The sequence below is a fragment of the Lolium perenne genome, chromosome 7, assembly GCF_019359855.2.
Source record: "Lolium perenne isolate Kyuss_39 chromosome 7, Kyuss_2.0, whole genome shotgun sequence".
Lineage (NCBI taxonomy): Eukaryota > Viridiplantae > Streptophyta > Magnoliopsida > Poales > Poaceae > Lolium > Lolium perenne.
The window spans coordinates 227,400,595-227,419,599 of NC_067250.2; the positions used below are offsets into that span (position 1 = coordinate 227,400,595).

The 19,005-nt window shown below is 46.2% G+C and overlaps 2 protein-coding genes across 3 annotated transcripts; both read right to left on the reverse strand.

Moving 5' to 3' along the window:
• Nucleotides 1–2,533: 2,533 nt before the first annotated feature.
• On the reverse strand, nucleotides 2,534–9,925 carry LOC127313819 (putative disease resistance protein RGA4). The gene is made up of 3 exons (XM_051344283.2): nucleotides 8,546–9,925; nucleotides 6,247–8,376; nucleotides 2,534–2,770 (listed from the first exon to the last, which is right to left on the reverse strand). Exons 1-3 carry the CDS (start codon nucleotides 9,605–9,607, stop codon nucleotides 2,720–2,722), a joined length of 3,243 nt encoding a protein of 1,080 aa, XP_051200243.1. The 5' UTR covers nucleotides 9,608–9,925; the 3' UTR covers nucleotides 2,534–2,719.
• A 4,717-nt stretch (nucleotides 9,926–14,642) lies between these two features.
• LOC127313823 (protein phosphatase 1 regulatory inhibitor subunit PPP1R8 homolog) lies at nucleotides 14,643–18,940 on the reverse strand. Of its 2 annotated transcripts, XM_051344288.2 has the most exons (4): nucleotides 18,277–18,940; nucleotides 16,970–17,891; nucleotides 15,154–15,309; nucleotides 14,643–14,826 (listed from the first exon to the last, which is right to left on the reverse strand). In XM_051344288.2, the coding sequence occupies exons 1-2, from the start codon at nucleotides 18,705–18,707 to the stop codon at nucleotides 17,090–17,092; spliced, it is 1,233 nt and encodes a 410-aa protein (XP_051200248.1). In that variant the 5' UTR covers nucleotides 18,708–18,940; the 3' UTR covers nucleotides 14,643–14,826; nucleotides 15,154–15,309; nucleotides 16,970–17,089. The 2 variants fall into 2 exon arrangements, with proteins under 2 accessions (XP_051200248.1, XP_051200247.1); XM_051344287.2 differs by lacking the exon at nucleotides 15,154–15,309.
• Nucleotides 18,941–19,005: the final 65 nt, after the last annotated feature.

Consider the following 19,005-nt stretch of genomic DNA (forward strand, 5'->3'; position numbering starts at 1 on the left):
GAAACCTCAATCCCAAGAAAATAGCGAAGTATACCAAGATCCGACATAAGGAACTGCTCACTAAGATGTGCTTTGACAAAGGCAATATACTCAAGGTAATCACCGGTGATGATCATGTCATCAACATATAGAAGAAGGAGAGTGCGACCACGGGGAGAACAATGAACAAACAACGTCAGATCATGTGTACTGAGCGGATAGCTTGGTACGTTCACGAGGAGCTAGAAGAACATAGAAAACACAACCAGACAGACGAAGACCATAATAGTCAGGAAAGCGATCATAGAGCCCCTCGAGAGGAATGCCACCCTAAAGGGCGGCAAAAGGCTGGATGGTAATGCGATAGGTTGAGGTAGTGATAGCCTCAGCCAAGAAATAAGGCGGAAGAGAGGAAGAGATCATCATCACATGAGCAGTCTCAAGAAGATGACAATGCGTACGCTCAACAACGCCATTCCGAGCATGCACACCGGGACAAGGGAACTGAGTGAGAGTGCCCTCCTCAGCAAGAACACAAAGCAAATGCTTAGAGATATACTCACTAGCAGAATCAACACGAAACACACGAATAGGTCTAGAGAAACCGAGTGTGAACCGTGGCAACAAAGCGCTTATAAATGGAGAGAAGCTCACTAGGAGAAGATATAAAGTAAATCAAAGTGTAGCGAGAGAAATCATTTATACAAGATAATATAGTATCGATGACCCCCTTTCGAGACGAAGGGAGCTGTACCCGAAACATCTGAATGAACAAGATCAAATAGACGCGCATACATAGAGTCACTATGAGGATATGGTAGTTGAATCTGCTTACCAAGCCGACAACCCATACAACCCAAAGAGGGGTTGCCAGAGACAGACCCAGAACACCACGATGAACTAGAGATGAGAGACGAGAACAACATAAATGGCCAAGACGATGCTGCCACTGCTAAAAAATACATGGTGGCCGGATGCGGCAACAGGGGCCGAAAGACTCGCGGTGGCGGTAGAGGAAGGAAGACGAAGCCAACCAAGCTCACAAAGGCCATCAGGGCGCCGGGGGCCAACACCATGCAGAGTGCCCGTGCAACAACAACATGAATCAAATTTGAGAGTGACCCTACAATGAGAGTCGACAATATGACTACCAGAGACAAGATTCTTGGTGAGTCGAGGAATATGAGCAACAGAAGGAACATGAAAAACGGAACTACTAAGAGTGCCGCGACTAGCAACTGGGAGGGCAGAACCATCAACGGTAAGAACAGAAAACAAGGGGATCGGTGGGGCGAACAGAGCTTAAAGCGGAAGAATCATGAGTCATATGAAAATATGCTCCAGTATCAAGAATCCAAGAGGATGTACCTGAATGAGAAGAATGTGGTCTCTTAGTGCAAGAAAAGTCAGTCACAAAACCAACAGAACTAGTCGGTGAAGAGTCCCAAAAGTAACAAGTAGGCATCGGAGTTGCTCAATCTCACGCGCATAGGCGGACCTAGCATCCCTCCAGCCCGGGCGGCCGCCCAGGCTTCCGGCCGGCCGACAGGCTTATTTTCATCCCTATTTTACATGTATTTGATACAAAATTAGCACATTAAGCCTATTTGCCCAGGCTTCAAAAAATTTCTGGATCCGCTTATGCTCAGGCGTACTCAGAGACGCAATTGAAGAGGTTGAAGCTTAAGCCAAGGAAGAGCAAGCGTAATCGCCTGTGAAAGCCGCATGAATAGTCGATGTAGAGCGGTCGCAAACGCGTGCACAAGCCGCGGGAGGTGTTGATGTAGAGTGGCGAGGTGGCGCAGACGAAGTCGATGGAGAGCGTCGACAACCATGTGCAGAAGCCACGAGAGGCGTCGATGTAGGGTAGCGAGGGGACATATATAAAGTCGACGGAGAGCGGCTACAATCACATGTAGAAGCTGCGGGAGGTGTCGTTGTAGAGCGGCGAGGCGCCATACCCGAAGTCGACGTAAAACATCCACAACGGCAAGTATCGACGTAGAGAGGCGGGTCCACATACCATTGTCACTGCCACGAGAGGGGACTGCGAGAGGTGTAGATGTAGAGCAGTCACCATCAATCATCATGTGTGAAAACCGACCAAGAAACCGAACGAGCACCAAGTACCGATGGATGGGACGCAACACCGTCACCATGCTGAAAGAACGTTTCCTGTTTTTTTAATTTCATTTTGAAGAGATCTGGATCGGGTTAACTCTTCCACATCAAACCAGGGAGGCCCGACTGGACAGACCACGACAGGAAAAGGAGAACAAGCGCCTCAGTTCGTGTGCGGAGACAAAGGCGGAGCGGCAGCAGCTCCAGTCAACCGGCGCGCGGCCGAGACGGGACCGGGACCAGGACCGGGGCAGCTACGGCTGGGACGGGTTGCGGTGAAGAAGCTCACTCAGCGGAGAAGATCAAGCCTCTCCTAAAGCAGCCAACCAATATTGGTGGTGGCGGCGCAGCGGAAAACAACCCTAGTTGCGACGCGTAAAAAACTTAGCTTCTGATATCATGTTAAGAATAATCAATTTGTATTTCACGGGGGTCAAAGGTCACAATATATAGTAGATGTATAGGTGTGCAATATGCAGAAAACCTCTAACTACTGAAGAAAATACAATATACAAATAGCTCGCTAACAACTCGTAATGTAGATGACACTGAAGCAACAAGTGACGATAAACTTCATGCTTCAAGTTTCTGCAAGCGTGGGATGGAAGACCACCTAGAATTATTTCTCCTGCCTCTGTTCTTGTTTGTATGCCATGTTCCTCTTCGTACTCTGAAACAACATATTTAAGGGAAATGAGAAGATAAGAAATATCCTAGCTAAAAGTCCTATACACACTACGGGAGAGATGGAGTATGCCGACGGCCGCTAGCCGTCGGCACAGCCCAGAAGGCCGTCGGCACAGGCTATGCCGACGGTGACCGTCGGCACAGTTCTGGTTGGGGACTGCCCAATCACCGTCGGTACAGACTGGCCGTCGGCACAGATTGTTGTGCCGAAAACCGTCGGCATAGTATTTCAAAATTTTCAAAATTATTTTCGAAAAAATATTCAAATTTTTTTTTGAAAAAAAATATTTTTTATTATTTTTTTCACTTTTCTTTTTCTACTTTTTTCCTTGTTAATCTTTCACAATCACACTTAGTACACTTAATCTTAGGTCAAATTGCACTTGTAGTCAAACTTCCCAATTGGTCACCCATCCTCACACTACTCCCACCCCGGCACGCTTAACTTCTTGGTTCTCTTCGGATGAGCTTCCATGAAAGAAATGACACATTGATATTAATATTATCATATCTATCATATTAACCATTTGACCGTGATGTCACACTTCTATATTTTTGAATTCTAAACAATTACTTAAGTAAACAACAATGAATATATATATATAATATAGAATTTGAAAAACAATTAAATGATTTTTTGTCTTTTATTTAATATGGAATAATTAATATCAGTAAATGCGAATTTGGTCAATAATATGTCTAAATTAATCAGAAAAATGAGAGGAATACAAATATGATATCCATATCATCTTTTGAACCTACAAAGTTAACTTACCCAAAAATCATGAGCATTAGATCAAGTACCTCTAGTTTAAATTTGACTGACTTTATCGAAAATGAGGTGGAAAACGGCCTCGACATGGCATAGTTTGCCGAAACAAGGTCATATTTGGCACGTGTGTGGACCCTAGGATGGGAAGCAAGACCCCGGACACGGATTGCTAATTCCACCCACGGACAGCCATCTTTTCATTTTTAGCGTGCCCAAACGATTTTTATTTGTGAAGCAGCTACATGAGGCGCATTTTAGTATGACGTGAAACCTCCGTGCGATGATAGTAGACCACCTACGGACCACCTATCACATGACATGTGCACGCGTTAGCTTTTTGGAACCCATGCGGCTTCCGGCGGTGTCCCGCCGAATTCGCTGGAAACTGACCGGATTTGAACTAGGGGTGAACTATCCGTCGCTCCAGAAATTCCGAAAAAAAAACATTTTAGTTCAACGACGCATCATTATATGTGCTAATTTTTGTCCTTTTAGTTTGTTCGCGAATGGATGCACCCGCACGCGACGATACCGCATGTCCCGGGGGTCCTGTTTTGACCATATGGCAATTTAAACGAAGTTAAAAAATCTCACGAGCCGCGTGACGTCATTTTATATGTCATAGTAACTATTCCGTTTGTCAAAACTGGGATACGGCAATTATTTTGAAAAACCCTTCACGAAAAGGGCTACACGTCCGGAATTCTATGGATTTCAGGGGAAATAAGGTGGGAAACGGCCTCGACATGGCATAGTTTGCCGAAACGAGATCATATTTGGCACGTATGTGGACCCTAGGATGGGAAGCAAGACCCCTGATGCGGATTTCTAATCTGACCCACGGACTGCCATCTTTTCATTTTTAGCGTGCCCAAACGGTTTTTATTTGTGAAGCAGCTAGATGGGACGCATTTTAGTATGACGTGAAATCTCTGTGCGATGATAGTAGACCACCTATGCACCACCTATCACATGAAATGTGCACGCGTTAGCTTTTTGGTAACCCATGTGGCTTTCGACGGTGTCCCGCCGAATCCGCTGGAAACTGACCGAATTTGAACTAGGGGTCAACTATTCGTCGCTCCAGAAATTTCGGAAAAATTGTTTTTAGTACAAAAACGCATCATTATATGTGCTATTTTTTGTCCGTTTAGTTTGTTCGCGAATGGGTGCACCCGCACGCCCGGTACGGCGATACCGCATGTCCCGAGGGTCCTGTTTTGGCCAGATGGTAATTTGAACGAAGTCCAAAAATCCCACGGAGCTGCGTGACGTCATTTTATATGTCATAGTAACTATTCCGTTTGTTAAAACTGGGATACGGCAATTATTTCGAAAAATCCTTCACGAAAAGGGCTATCACCCGTAGGGAGTTCTATGAATTTCAGGGGAAATGAGGTGGAAAACGGCCTCGGCATGGCATAGTTTGCCGAAACGAGATCATATTTAGCACGTGTGTGGACCCTAGGATGGGAAGCAAGACCCCGGACGCGGATTTCTAATCCGACCCACGGACGGCCATCTTTTCATTTTTAGCGTGCCCAAACGGTTTTTATTTGTGAAGCAGCTACATGGGGCGCATTTTAGTATGACGTGAAACCTCTGTGCGATGATAGTATACCACCTATGCACCACCTATCACATGACATGTGCACGCGTTAGCTTTTTGGGAACCCATGCGGCTTCCGGCGGTGTCCCGCCGAATCCGCTGGAACTGACCGGATTTGAACTAGGGGTCAACTATCCGTCGCTCCAGAAATTTCGGAAAAATTGTTTTTAGTACAACAACGCATCGTTATATGTAATTTTTGTCCGTTTAGTTTGTCCGCGAATGGGTGCACCCGCACGCCCGGTACGGCGATACCGCATGTCCCGAGGGTCCTGTTTTGGCCAGATGGCAATTTGAACGAAGTCCAAATTCCCACGGAGGCGCGTGACGTCATTTTATATGTCATAGTAACTATTCCGTTTGTTAAAACTGGGATACGACAATTATTTCGAAAAATCCTTCACGAAAAGGGCTATCACGTAGGGAGTTCTATGGATTTCAGGGGAAATGAGGTGGGAAACGGCCTCGGCATGGCATAGTTTGCCGAAACGAGGTCATATTTGGCACGTGTATGAGCCCTAGGATGGGAAGTAAGACCCCGGACACGCATTTCTAATCCGACCCACGACCGACAATATTTTCATTTTTGGCCTGTGTGAAAGCCATGAAACCTCGAACATTATAGCTCATTTCTAAAAAGATTTGTTTAGGTATTTGAAATATTCCATTTTTTATATTTTTCTATGATAGATCTTGTTTTTCTGCAAAATTTAATATATTATACTTATTTTTCTCAATTAGAATGATTTAGTTATGCTTTTTTGAAGACTGTCGTGCAGAAATAGAAAAAAGCTATGCCGACGGTATAACCGTCAGCACAGGTCCGTAGTGAAAAAAAATGGAAAAAAAATGTTGCGCCGACGGCCAGACTGGTCCTGTACCGACGGCCATTTTAACGCCGACGGCCATCCTTATTGCCGCGGTCCGGAGCCTTCTGTGCCGACGGCCCCGATATTTGGCCGTCGGCACACACGACGGCCGTCGGCACATCTGTGCTCTCCCGTAGTGACACACGTGAGAATGTAAAAAAAAAGCTGAACAAGGAGAGTAATCGAAAAAGATTACTATGTTAGTTTACCTGCAGTTGTAGAAGAATGTTCGTCTCCAAGCTGTAGGGTTCTCTCGTGTACAACACATACCAATTCCTTTCGTTGTCTCCCTCCTGCGCATATGCCTTTATACGCTCAACATGGCTGAACTTTGCCCACTCGGGGCCAGATTGCCCCATGCTGATGGAAGTGAGCAGCGCTAAACTGCAGTCCAGATTCAGCTGTCTTGGATTGACATCTCTCATGTATTCCGGGAGTGCTTCAGCGACATAGTCCTTTAGCACAAGGGTTTGGAGTAAAGGCACACCCTCTAGTACCTTCATCTTTGGACACATGATGATGGAAAGCTTCTGCAATATAGGGAAATTACTGATTCTTTCCAGGTCAGGGTTTTGGGAGACTTCAAGATCGACAACGGAAGCAAAGTTCTCAAGTGAACTGAGGTGTTGGATGTTTTTCGTAGATAGTTTTCTCAAAGCCCTTGCATGGAATGAAAGGCCTGGAGGAACATGCCTCAGTTTGCAGCCCTTGACCTCAAGCTGCTCCAAAACGGGCATGGCTTTCACTTGCTCCCCCCACTCCCATTCCTCCCATTCCACCATTCCTTCTAAGACTAGCTTGTTCAATCTGGGAAATGCAGCCATTGTCTTGGAAGGATGATGGCTACTGTGATGGTACAGTTGCATGAAATCAGGACCAACACGCTTGATAGCCGGAGCGTGGCGGATATGAATGTTTTGTAAATACGGGAGCTTGCATAAGCCATCAGGTAGTTGGGTGCAAGAAGTCAGATTAGTCATCCACAGAGTTTTCAAGCTCTCGAGGGCCACCGCAGATGTTGACATCATCCAGCTTGGAAGCCATTGGCCAAAATATCCCACGATTTCCAGGAAATCTAAGCACGGGGGAGGGCACAACTTATCAAACAATTCAACAATTTTCCTTTCCTCTTCTTCGTCTTTGACCAGCCCATCATCTGTCCTACTGCTGCAACGTAAGATCAGGTCAGTAAGATGTACCTTCTCACAGAGCCTTGCCATTGTTGCGGATGAGGGATCGTATACATTCTTCAAACTATTTAGTCCAAGCTTCCTAAGCTCACAAAGAGGACCCAACTCTTCTAAACTACACCACTCACCATCCATGTGGGCTGGAAACCCATACAGTATCCTCATATTTGTTAGGCCACCAAACCCTCGAGGTATGGTGGCATCTTTACTAGTTTTGTTCATGTTAATATACCTCAGATGCTCTAGTTTTACAATGCTATCAGGAAGCTTTGTCAAATTTCTACAGCTTCTAACATCAATGAGCTGCAAAAATTTCATTTTTCCAATGTTATCTGGTAGCCTAGATATGTCACATTGTCGCATTGACAAAAACCTCAAGTGCTTGAGTTGATATACATAATCAACTAATGCAGCAATTTTTGCAGATTGAATGTGCAAAGTGCGTAGACTTGGAAAAGAAATCAATGAATCATCGGGCCTGATCTTGAATTGACCAATTGATATTAGCGTCCTCAGATGTTTCTGTTCTTGTAACATACTCCACTTCCGTCTACCTGATTCTGATCCTCCGGTTTCTATAGATAGCCGGAAAACCTTTTGGGAATTAAGTTCACTAATAGTTGAAGTTTCTCCAGTATGAGCTATTCTTGCTTCATCTCGTGACAGATACTGACCAAATGAGCGAACAATATCATGCATTATGCAATTATATTGACCAGTAGTCTTGTGCGGCTCTATGAGGTTTCGCAAGATTAACTCTTCATAGTATTGTCTCCCAAATTCTTCTAGGTCATCTGATAAGCTTCCATTGACAAATCCTTCGCTGATCCACATCCCAACAATTATATTCATACCAAACATTATGTTTTTGGGGAGAAGGGAGTAGTGCAGAAAGCATTGCTTCAAGCAAGGAGACAAATCTTCATAGCTTACATATACAACATAGTTCAGCTCTTCAGGCATACCGACAACCGACCATGCAGAATCATGCAAGACCTTCCCCCAATCACTGTGATTTCTCTCTTTCTGGCGCAAGAGTCCTCCCATCACTTTGACTGCAAGTGGCAAACCATCACATTTTGATATAATTCCCACTCCTATATCTTTCAGTGTAGCAATCTCAGACTCATCTATCTCATTTAAGACTACCTGCAGAAGCCCACATAAGTGACAATTAATAATGGGTAAGTTTCTATTTTTGTTGATTAAATGGAGTAGTGGATTGAATAAATATGACAGAATTAAGGTTAAGGGCGCAAAGGAAGTAAATTGATGAAGTCTTCTTTTATAAAAGGGTTACTAGTTAATTTATATAGACCTGTTTCTTGAGCAAGGACCAAGCGTCATCGTCGTCTAATTTGTCGATGTGGTGGTAGGGCGGCACAGATCTCATCCCTCGGGCGACTCTTTCATCTCTAGTGGTGACGAGAACTCGGCTACCTGGAGCGGCCCCATTAACAAGCGGTGTTTTGAGCACATCCTCCCATGCTATGTGGTTCCAAACATCATCCATCACTAGCAAGATCTTCTTCCCTATCAAGGTATCCTTGAGGACTCGTTGAAGCGTCGCTTTTGCATTTCCAGCATGTTGATGGTCTCCCCCAGCTTCGATGATGGCTCTCCTCAGTAGCTCAGCCTCATTAAAGTCTTGATTCACGCTAACCCATATTGTCTTGTCGAATTCACTTTGGATGGCCTCGTCATTGAAGACCTTTTGGGCCAGCGTGGTCTTGCCAATCCCACCAACACCCAGAATAGCAAAAACCATGACTCGGTTGTCTGCACGGCTTGTCGCCCCCTGGATTCCTGTCAACATCATCTCCACCAGCTTTCTTGTGTCTTGTTCGATTTTCTCCCCTACGACACCTGACCAGTCGACCAGCCCTGACGTCTCCCGGCCGGCAAAGGCAGCCCGAGAGGCATGTACTTTGCTACCACGGTCATCGTAGGAGCTGTGGTTGATGAAGCAGCTGAAGGCAGCACTCCGCTCCTTAATGCTGTCAAGCCTCTGGTTCAGCACCTTGATGCGGCTGCCGATGTCATAGTTGAAGAGGGGACTGCTCAGGCAGGAGAGTAATTTGTTGAAGCACCCCATGTGTGATGCTAGTGGACTCTGCTCCATGGCCTTGAGCTGGCAGAGGTCAAGGATATCGGCTGCCTCGTACATGGTGCCCTTGAGCTCTGTCACCCACCCCTGCACGCTCTTGTCGGTGATGCGCCTTCTCTCGGCATCGGCCAGGAAGTTCTTGAGGTCATGAAGCTGGACGCTCAGCCTATCGATCTCACCGGAGACTCCAAGCAGCAGGCCAACCTCCTCTTTCGCCATCTGCGTTAACATGCTGAGCACGTTGGAGGCTAAGGCATCCAGAACCATTGCCATTCTTCGATTATTAACATGAGAAACAACAAATTAGGGAGGCTAGAAAAAAATAGGAGAACAGTGGTATGGATGCAATCATTTTTTGAACCATAACAAGCTTGGGGCGAGAGATCAGAGAGAGATACAAAAATAACCTTGAAGATGGATATGGATGTTAGGCCGTGCTCTGGAGCAACTTGTGCTGATGGGAATGAGAAGAGTGTTCTGTCTGTAGAACCAAGGGAGAGTTAATTAAGTATTCAAACTGAATCAGTCGTTACCCTAACCAACGAGGCTAAGAACCTGATGTTGAATCGTTGGCGTGACATGCAAGTTGTGAGTATTATTAACCCAATTTCTATTTCATGCCAGGGCACTCCCGTGTCTTCCACGGTGCCCACGGCTCGCGCGCGTTAGATCGCGATCCAACGGCTTAAAACTACCGCAGGCGTGCATGTGTGACATGATGGGTTTTTTTTGCGGGGACCACAAGCACGTGGCGACGGCGACCGCACAAATGCTAGTCGTAGCTTATCCATCTCGATTCTCCTCCCCTGTCGTTCCCATCCCCATCCCAACTCCATGAATTTGAGCACCCCGTCGAGAGGATCCCGATGCCAGCACCTCCGCTGCTCCGCCTTGACCGCCTCCCGGCCTGCCTCCGCCGCCGCGGCGACGGCACCTGCCGAGGCACCCTGCTTCCCCTACCTCGCCCCAATCGCCGACCAGCTCGGCGCGCTGCAGCCGTACCTCGGCCCCATCGCCGAGAGGCTCAGGGTGGTCCCCGTCCCTCACGGCGCCGGCGCGGACGCCCTCGTCAAGTTCCTCGGCGGCGAGGTGTTGACGGCGGCCGCCATGCTCGAGGCGTCGGGGGCGCGGCCGAGGCACCCTGCTGCCCTACCGCGCGCCATTTCGCCGACCCGGACTCGGCGCCGCTGCGGCTGCCTCGGCCCCATCGCCGAGCGCCTCGGGGTGGTTCCATCTCTCATGGCGCCGGCGCGGACGCGCTTGTCAAGTTCCGGCGGCGAGGCGTTGACGGTTGCCGCCATGCTCAAGGCGCTGTGGAGGCGGTGGCCAAAGTCCTCGCACAAGACATCGCGCCGCGATGCGGTCCGGGGAGGCAGCCGCGATGCTCAGGTTTGTGCTCCCCGCGTGCGCCGTCGGGCGGGAGGAGGCCACCGCCCCGTTGCTGTTTTGTATAATGTCCACATTCAGGAATCTCCTCTTCAGTTATCACACGTCAAGTAGCCCCCAGTTCTGGTACTAGTAATTTTTTGCAGCAAATGATGTATTTCTTTCCTTTTTCTACATCTAGTATCTTGATTATTAGGTTCCTGGAGGATTTTAGATGTAAGAAATAATATGTTCTTCTCAATCTGAATGTATTTTTTTTTCATTTTTTACATTTAGGATCTTGATTAGTAGGTTTCTGAACGACTTTGGATGTAACAAATGGTGGATCTAATTTTTCTTCCTTTTCTACATCCAATCTGGTTCAGGCTAGTTTTGACTTTGGATGTAACAAATGGTGGATGTAATTTTTCTTCCTTTTCTACATCCAATCTGGTTCAGGCTAGTTTTGGATGTAAGAATATTAGGTTCACCTTTTAAAAAATTACATCTGGAACGATGGCAATTTTAGATGTTTTCTTGTTTATTTTTTCTACATCCACTAATCCAGAATCATTTACTTGTTTTCATCTCGAGGTAGAAAAAACAAGTAGATGACAGATGCGGTTTTTTGGCGTGAGTTTGCGAACGATTTGGTATTTTTTTTCTTGTCATGGATTTGGGACGGAACCCACTGATTTGCACGTCCCATGACTCGTGCCGCAGCCATCCCACGCGGAAAGAAGAAACGTGTAGGACTAGAACTTTCTATTTTTAGAACGTGAAAGATGTTAGATTAGTTTATTTCTATTTTTGGGTGGGTGACTTTCAGACTAACCTAGGTCTTTAGAGCAGAAGCAACGTCCTATTATTAAGTTGATGACACTAGCCAATTATCCCCACCCTATCTCCTAAAAGGTACTAATATTGATTAGATGGAATCAGTAGAGATATAGGTAAGCAGTCTCAACCATCAGCACTGACGCCTTAGTACGCTAATTCCTTAACGGTGGATGAGGCATCATGTGGTACCATAACAAGCTTGGGGCGAGAGATCAGGGGGAGATACACAAAATTACCTTCAAGATTGATATGGGTGTTAGGTCGTGCTCCGGAGAACCTTGTGCCGATGGGAATGAGAACATAGTTCTGTCTATGGAACCAACAAGGGGAAGTTAATTAACTAGTCAAACTGAATCAGTCATTACCTAACCTAAAACTTGAATCGTTGGCGTGAGATGCAAGTTGTGAGTATTATTAAGTTGATGACACTAGCAGAGAGAATCAGGAAGAGGTATAGGCAAGCAGTCTCAACGATCAGCACTGACGCCTCAGGGCATCTACAACGCAGGCGCTAATAGCCGGCGCTAGGATCGATTTCCTGGCCGTTAGCCCCGATTCCCAGTCGATCCTGGGATTGTAGCTTGCGTCGACGCAAGATGAGACGTCGACGCTTCGTGAATTTTTGGACCGCAGAAGAAAAAGCGGAGGCGACGGGCGCTATGGATCCTCCCCCATGCAATTGGATTATCCCGTTTCGTTCGGTGTGATCGAGCCCGTCGATGTGGGTGAAACGCGGACAGTGTGCGGTAAGCACCACCCCCTGTCCCGCCGCCTTCCCCGATGAGCTTATCCCCATGACCACATATTGCATCGACTTCATCCTCCTCCGCCGCTGCAAGGGAAATCCGCCTCGAATGTCACGGAGTCGAGCTCAATCGTTCTAATTGGAACCAAATCGCCTCCTTCCACTTCGTCATCATCATGCTCCACTCCATCGGATTCCATGCTCGATTTGGGCTCTGGATAACCGGCCGGATTGGGGGGCACGCCTGTAGGCGACACCGTGTTCAGAGATGAGAGGGGACTGTGCAGCGACGGAGATCCATGCAGGCTCGGCCGGAATGTCAAGGTGACAAGGTCGCTGGAGACCTGGAGTAGCAGGCGGCCGGCTTCAGAGAATTGTGGAGGGGCGGAAGAGCGCTAGTAGTCTAGCGTTGGAGGACAGGGGCGCTTCTCACTTTTTTTAGCGCCCACATTAGCGCTCTGCATTGCTGTTACAGACTCTTGTCTGTGTATTTTACAATAATTAATTTTTTTTGGCTACTTAAGCGTCTCCATAAGAGTCTACCATTGTACATGCCCTGAGTACGCTAATTCCTTAATCGTTTCACCTAACTTGAAGCCTTCTCTATTTTTTAGTAGTTTAGTCGACTGACAGAAGACCCAGAACATAAGAAGTACTAGAAGCCCTGGAGTCTGATGCGGCGGATCCAGATCTGAATTCCGAGGCGGCTGATGGTGCAGCAAGGGAGCAAGGCGACTGGCAGCGCAGGATGGAGGCTCTCCGGAGTTCGAGGACCGGCGACTTCCCGTCCGTAAGGGGTCATCTTCGTATCCAAGGCGACTGTGAAGGTGCGGCGGCGGCGCGCCGCCGGAACGTGCTGCTCTGTGTCGGTGGCTTTGTTCTGCAGAGGGACTTGGGTGTATTTTTGTTCTTCGTGGAGGTCCTCTCTGTAAAAGCCTTGTTGTAATGTCAGCTGTTTCCTGCAAAAAAAAAAAAAAATTGGTATAATCTGCTCGTCTGCGGTATCGCCAAGTTAGTCCAATAATACATCCTGTAATAGGAAAAGTAACTGTTAGCAAGTCAGCCCATTCATGAATTTTGTTAGCAACTGCTGATCTGAACTCGGACGTGTGAGCATCAAGGAAGCTTAACTCAACCTGAATATTTGAGGGCAGTTCTCTGATTTTCCTCCTGCATGGCCTAGACTAATTCCACCGAGGAAAACGGTGCAATCAGTGGAGGAAAACTGGGATAGCATTGAACTTCTGTTGATTATGACAGTCCCAGGCTGCTGAAACCTGGGAAATCCTGCATGGTTTTCGTGCTAACAGCTAACCTGAAACGACACTAAGTACGATCCCCAAAGAGAGCATCATCCTCCAAATCCTCTGACACTACTCCAACTGAACGCACTCCAGCTCCCAGGTACAATCCATGAACCAACGCAAAGAGTCGTACACAGTTTGGGGGAAAAAAATCGAATTCATCCCAAAACACCAGATCTTGCTGAGCTCGGATGCAGCAACAGTGAGATGCAGCAACAACAGTGCTAGTGGTCGAGTGAACTTGGGCCTGGTTGACGGAGACCAAGCAAGGATGCGGCGGCAGGTTCCAGGGATTAGCAGAGCTGCCATAGCGGAGCAAGACATGAGAACCCTAGGAGATCACAGAGCCGTGGCCAGCAGCGGGCGACGAGGTCGGCCATCCGCAGGCCCAGCACAGCACCAACATCGACCATTTGCCTCGTATCCTGTAATCAGAGCCTGAGGCTCCGGGTGTGGAGGCAAGTACGCAACCAAACTGCTCCAGCAGCGGCAGCACGGGAGGCATTGGGGCGCTGAGAAATGAAGGCACCAGACTGCTCTGTGGCAATGGCGGCACTGGGTTACCCACGCTACACGCAGTGGTCGCTGAACAGAGAAACCAAACCGAAGAGGGGCTGGTAGCCTGGTACACCGAAAACAAATCATGCCAGCGGCACCGGCCAGGCGTGCATATGATTGGTTTCTCATTTAATCTCTCTACTTTAAACACACACGTTTACACAGCTCTATGTTGCAACCCCAGATTTGTACAATGGGATCAGTTTAGTCTCTCATCTCTTTTTTCTAGGCTAGTACAGTAATTAGCAATGTAAGACATCAGGATAAAAACATCTGATATGCAAATCTTCAAACTGAAGTCACTGAACCCATATTTATCCCACACATATTTGCATCATAATTAGCACAAACTCGAGCTGCAGATCCATCTCACTTCATTTTCCATGACCTGTATTGCAATGGAATTGGAATTTTAACCCCCGCAAAGCAACAAAAGATGCACTAAGTGGCGGACCTTACTCTCCAAAATGCAGTGAAGTTTCAAAAAACGAGTATGAGAGGGCAGGTACCAAGACAAAGCTACCAGCAAACATGGAAACCAAACACACAATATGTTGCGAACATATTTTAATGAGTTTTACATGATTCGGCTGATCCGGAATTCTTTTCCGTTCATTGTCCTGTTACAAAAGGATGAGTATGTGGTGCTTGCAAGAACAAGCTTGTCTGCATGTGATTCCCTGGAGAGAAGAAAACATGGTTTAGAGATGTGCCAAAATGTTTGAACTGTGAAAAAGTCTTGAGAACTTCCAGAAAAATATTGAAGTCAGTACAAAATAGAATTTTGTTTTATGGAAGTTACAAAATTTTGTCGTCTAGGCTATGCGTAACGTACGCCTGATGTCCCTCCAAGCGGTAGGGAGTCTAGCAATGGTGCATAATATGGTCAACAAAGATGCATAAAATGCTCTCACATACTCATCCCTAAAATAATATAGGAAGTGACAAGAAGATGTTTGTTCATGACACAGCAGCCATTTTAATCCAAAGTGCAAGGGGATACTTACTTCCACCAGAATCGACCTGCCAACAAGGAGCACAGAAGCAAATAGACACATTGTAGAAACCAGTATCACACAAGCAGTTAGGGGGCCAGAATAGCTGTTTCCACTTTGAATCCAGCAGTAAGAACCATATTCCTCGAGCTACCTATTGATTACCATCTAGAATTATTATGTTAATTAGCATCCTAAGGTTTGGGAAAAACATACTGGCCTATATCATGTTTACAAACAACTGGTAAATCATGGTTTTTTTAAGGCGTTCGCCTTAGGACGCTTAGGCAATAGAGCACCCCCCAACATCTTACCATTCCAGCGCTTTAGGACACCTTAACGCCTTAAAAACCATGTGGTAAATATACAAATGCTAGAATGCATCCTTCTATAAATAATGATTATATCAATCCTCTCCTTGATTGCAAGGATATCAGCAATTCAATAGTTTGAGGAAACGCATAGGGAGGGGCAAATATGTCAATTCTTCAGGCTCCATACCAAGGAAGAGATGGAGCACTATTTTACACGAAATATCATCGTAAAAGAGGGAACTGTATCTTACTTAATTCCTTCCATTTGCACGTAATGTAACTAACTACGTAATCGTCACGATCCGGCGATTTTCTCCCCCATTATGGGTGCACTCATTTTGAAGAGCTGGATTAGTGTTCACACTCTCCTTTTGCTGTTTTGTGACCACGAAAACTGAAGAAGCCCCCAAGCTTGATTACAATGTTGGAATTGAGGCACTCGTCCCAATATCATGTTATAGAACGCAAACTATGAATGATTTAAATCCCTTTATTATTCTTTTCAAGCTAAACCTCCAACATTTCTATACAGTAAATATACATTTATTCTGCCACTTAACAGGAAGCCCTCAAGGCATGTATCCCTTGGAGACCAGCGATTGCTGCCTAGAGTGCAAATAATGTGCTATTTTTTCATAAGAGAAGATACGTGTTCTGATCATGTTCATTTATTCTGATCTATTTACTCCTGTATCAGGATATGTAGGTTTATTTATATTAGTTTTGTCGTAAGAGGGGGAAAACAAACATGGTATCATGCTACGCTTCTACAGTAGATGTTTTCACATATAATGTTGTTCAATACGAACACATGGGTATCTTAATTGTTAGGCTTAAAAAGGGAAAAGCTACCAACCTTATGCAGTTTGAACATAGTTCCCACAAGGATGACAAGATCATGATGGTTAACTACCATCCAGTAGAGGGCTTGAAGAGGAACTACAGTGGGTGATTTCTTTATTTATTTTTTATTTTCTTATAAGAAGGAAGACAATGACTTCTTACATTCTCCTAGTAGATGAGAATATGGCAGTACACAATAATATTATGTATCTAGTTGACCAGATGAACATGAATACAGCAACAATTCAGGCTACAAAGCAAAGCTATAGCTTTCATATTAACTGTTAAGCATTTAAATCAATAGAGGTCCAATAAGAGTTAAAACCATATTTTTTATTTCAAAAAAGTACATCATATTGCACAAACAAGCTAAGAAAGTAAGACTCAAGAAACTATAAGAAATCTGGGCAGGGTAAAGGATTTAATGATCGAACATCATGCTTAAAAAGGGCGCTTCTAGGCGTGCGATTAAACGCACCTAGCACTTAATCGTGCGATGTGTGAGCTTAGGTGCTAGGCAGAGGCAAAACAATGAATTAACGCCTAGCGCTTTTTTGAACCTTGTTAAAAATCACCACACAAGAAAGAGTTAAGAAATGGTGAAACAAGGTAGGACTCACCAACAATAAGAAAGAATGCCCTAACATTTAACATTAGGCAAAAGAGCATACCTTGATTTGCAGCAGGATACAATCATGTAGAACAACCAAAATACCCAACCGACCAACACATCTGCTGCCATGCGTTTGTGAGTAATACAAGTTCGCTACTTATTGGAAATGGGACAATCGCTAGTGTCCAAACAAGTCATCATCACTATCATCAGCTGAAATTTTACCCAAATTCTGGCTCGACTTCTTTTCATCAACAGCTTTGATTTGTGCTGACTGGTTATCTGATTTATATGCCCATGATGAGCCCAATTTTGCTGGAACAGAATCACCATACAGGTCATCATACATACCCCCTCTGGTTGTGCTTTTAACTTTGTCAAGAACCTGCTGTAGCTTAGATGTTACTCCACTCTGAGAGGCACTATCATTTGGTAAAGTTGGCTCCTTCCCTTTTGGTATGACAGTAACATGTACAAGAGACTCATACTTCCCAACAAGACTGCCTTCCTTTACGCCTACTGGGCCAGGTTCAGTTTCAACATCTGCACCATCAGAAATCCCAACCACCTGAATAAGCTCTCCACCAACCTGATCTCTAAATGACACTCTTCGCTTTTTGCTTTTCTTCAACGGTCTGCCAACTGCCTGGTTGCCATCATTTTCACCAGAAGCATCTCCTGAAGAACTTCTTTTCCTCAATGGCATATCTGATTTACTAATGCCATAGCGGTTAAGTATTGTATTGTATGCCACAACAGCATCTTCATCATTGGGGTCTGGAGGAGACGGCAAGCTCACATCTGACGGGAGACTACGCGTGGGGGTAAAAGCAGCTGTGTTCTTTCGTAGAATATATGCTCGGGTTGATGCAGCAAAGCGAAGTGACTGTCCAACTTCAAGCTCAACAGGGTTGTCTTTAGTTAGTCTCTCATTTGCAACAAATGTACCATGAACAGATCCTAAATCGATAACATAGACGCTGAAAGAAAGCAAAGCATGGAGGGGCTGTTAGTCATGCACCTAAGACACAATGTAGATAACAGAAAACAAGCGAAAATCTGTTAAAGGGGAATATGAATAGCTATTAAGACTGCCATTTCAATGTAAGATATCAACATCAAAGGTAAATGGTTTTGTTCTTTCTAACAAGGTTGGTCATCATATTTGACAAAAGATGCAGGAGAATTGAAGTTCAATATAGCATATAAATTCAGTTACAGGCACAAGCCATTGTCTATTGAGATAAGAACAAATCCATTTGCTACCACATTTAACATTCAGGTTGCTAATACTAGCTAAGGAGACCTCTAATTACACATAAAAACATAAACTCATCCGACATCAAACATCAGCAAGTCTCTAACCTTCCATTCTTGTGCGGAACGACAGCAGCATGCTGGCGCGAGACAGACTGATGGTCCAGCACAAACTCGCAAGCAGGCACCTGCCTCCCAAAGATATGCCTCTTCTTGTCCAGGTTGATCCTATCAATGACATCCCCATCCTTCAGCACCTCAAGATAGTAAACCCCAGGGCGCGGCTCGACCGCCCAGTCCGGCGGCTGCCACGTCGACTGCCCCCCACCCAGCTGCGTCCCGGCAGGTCCGGTCTCCTGCCCGGCCATGCTCGAGCCCGCACCCTGTGGAGCATGGCTAGGACCAAGACGTGAACTCTGCGGCGGCACCAACGGAGCCGGCTGCACTTGCGTGCTCTTTGCGCCGGAGCGGGACTGCTGCACTGAGAAGGGCTCCAGGGCCTCCGCCTTCTTGAAGCGGTCAAGCCCGCCGCGGTACATCTCCCCTGAGCTCACGGCTGCCGCCGGTGCTTCTCTCTGTCGCTGGATGGCTCTTTGTCAGCTGATGATGAACCAACACAGATCCGCAGCAGCTGAGCAGGACGGCGAGCGGCGGTGGCGCCTATTTTCCAGGATTTGGCCCTGGCGGCGGCGGCTGGCTCCGGTGGTCGCGGGACGGGAGCAGGGGATTGCGGGCGTGCGGAGGAATCAAGGCGATTAGGCAGTGGGGAATATTTTGTGGGCCGAGGCCCAGTTCTGGATTGTTTTTGCGCTCTCCTATATGGGCCTATACAGGCCG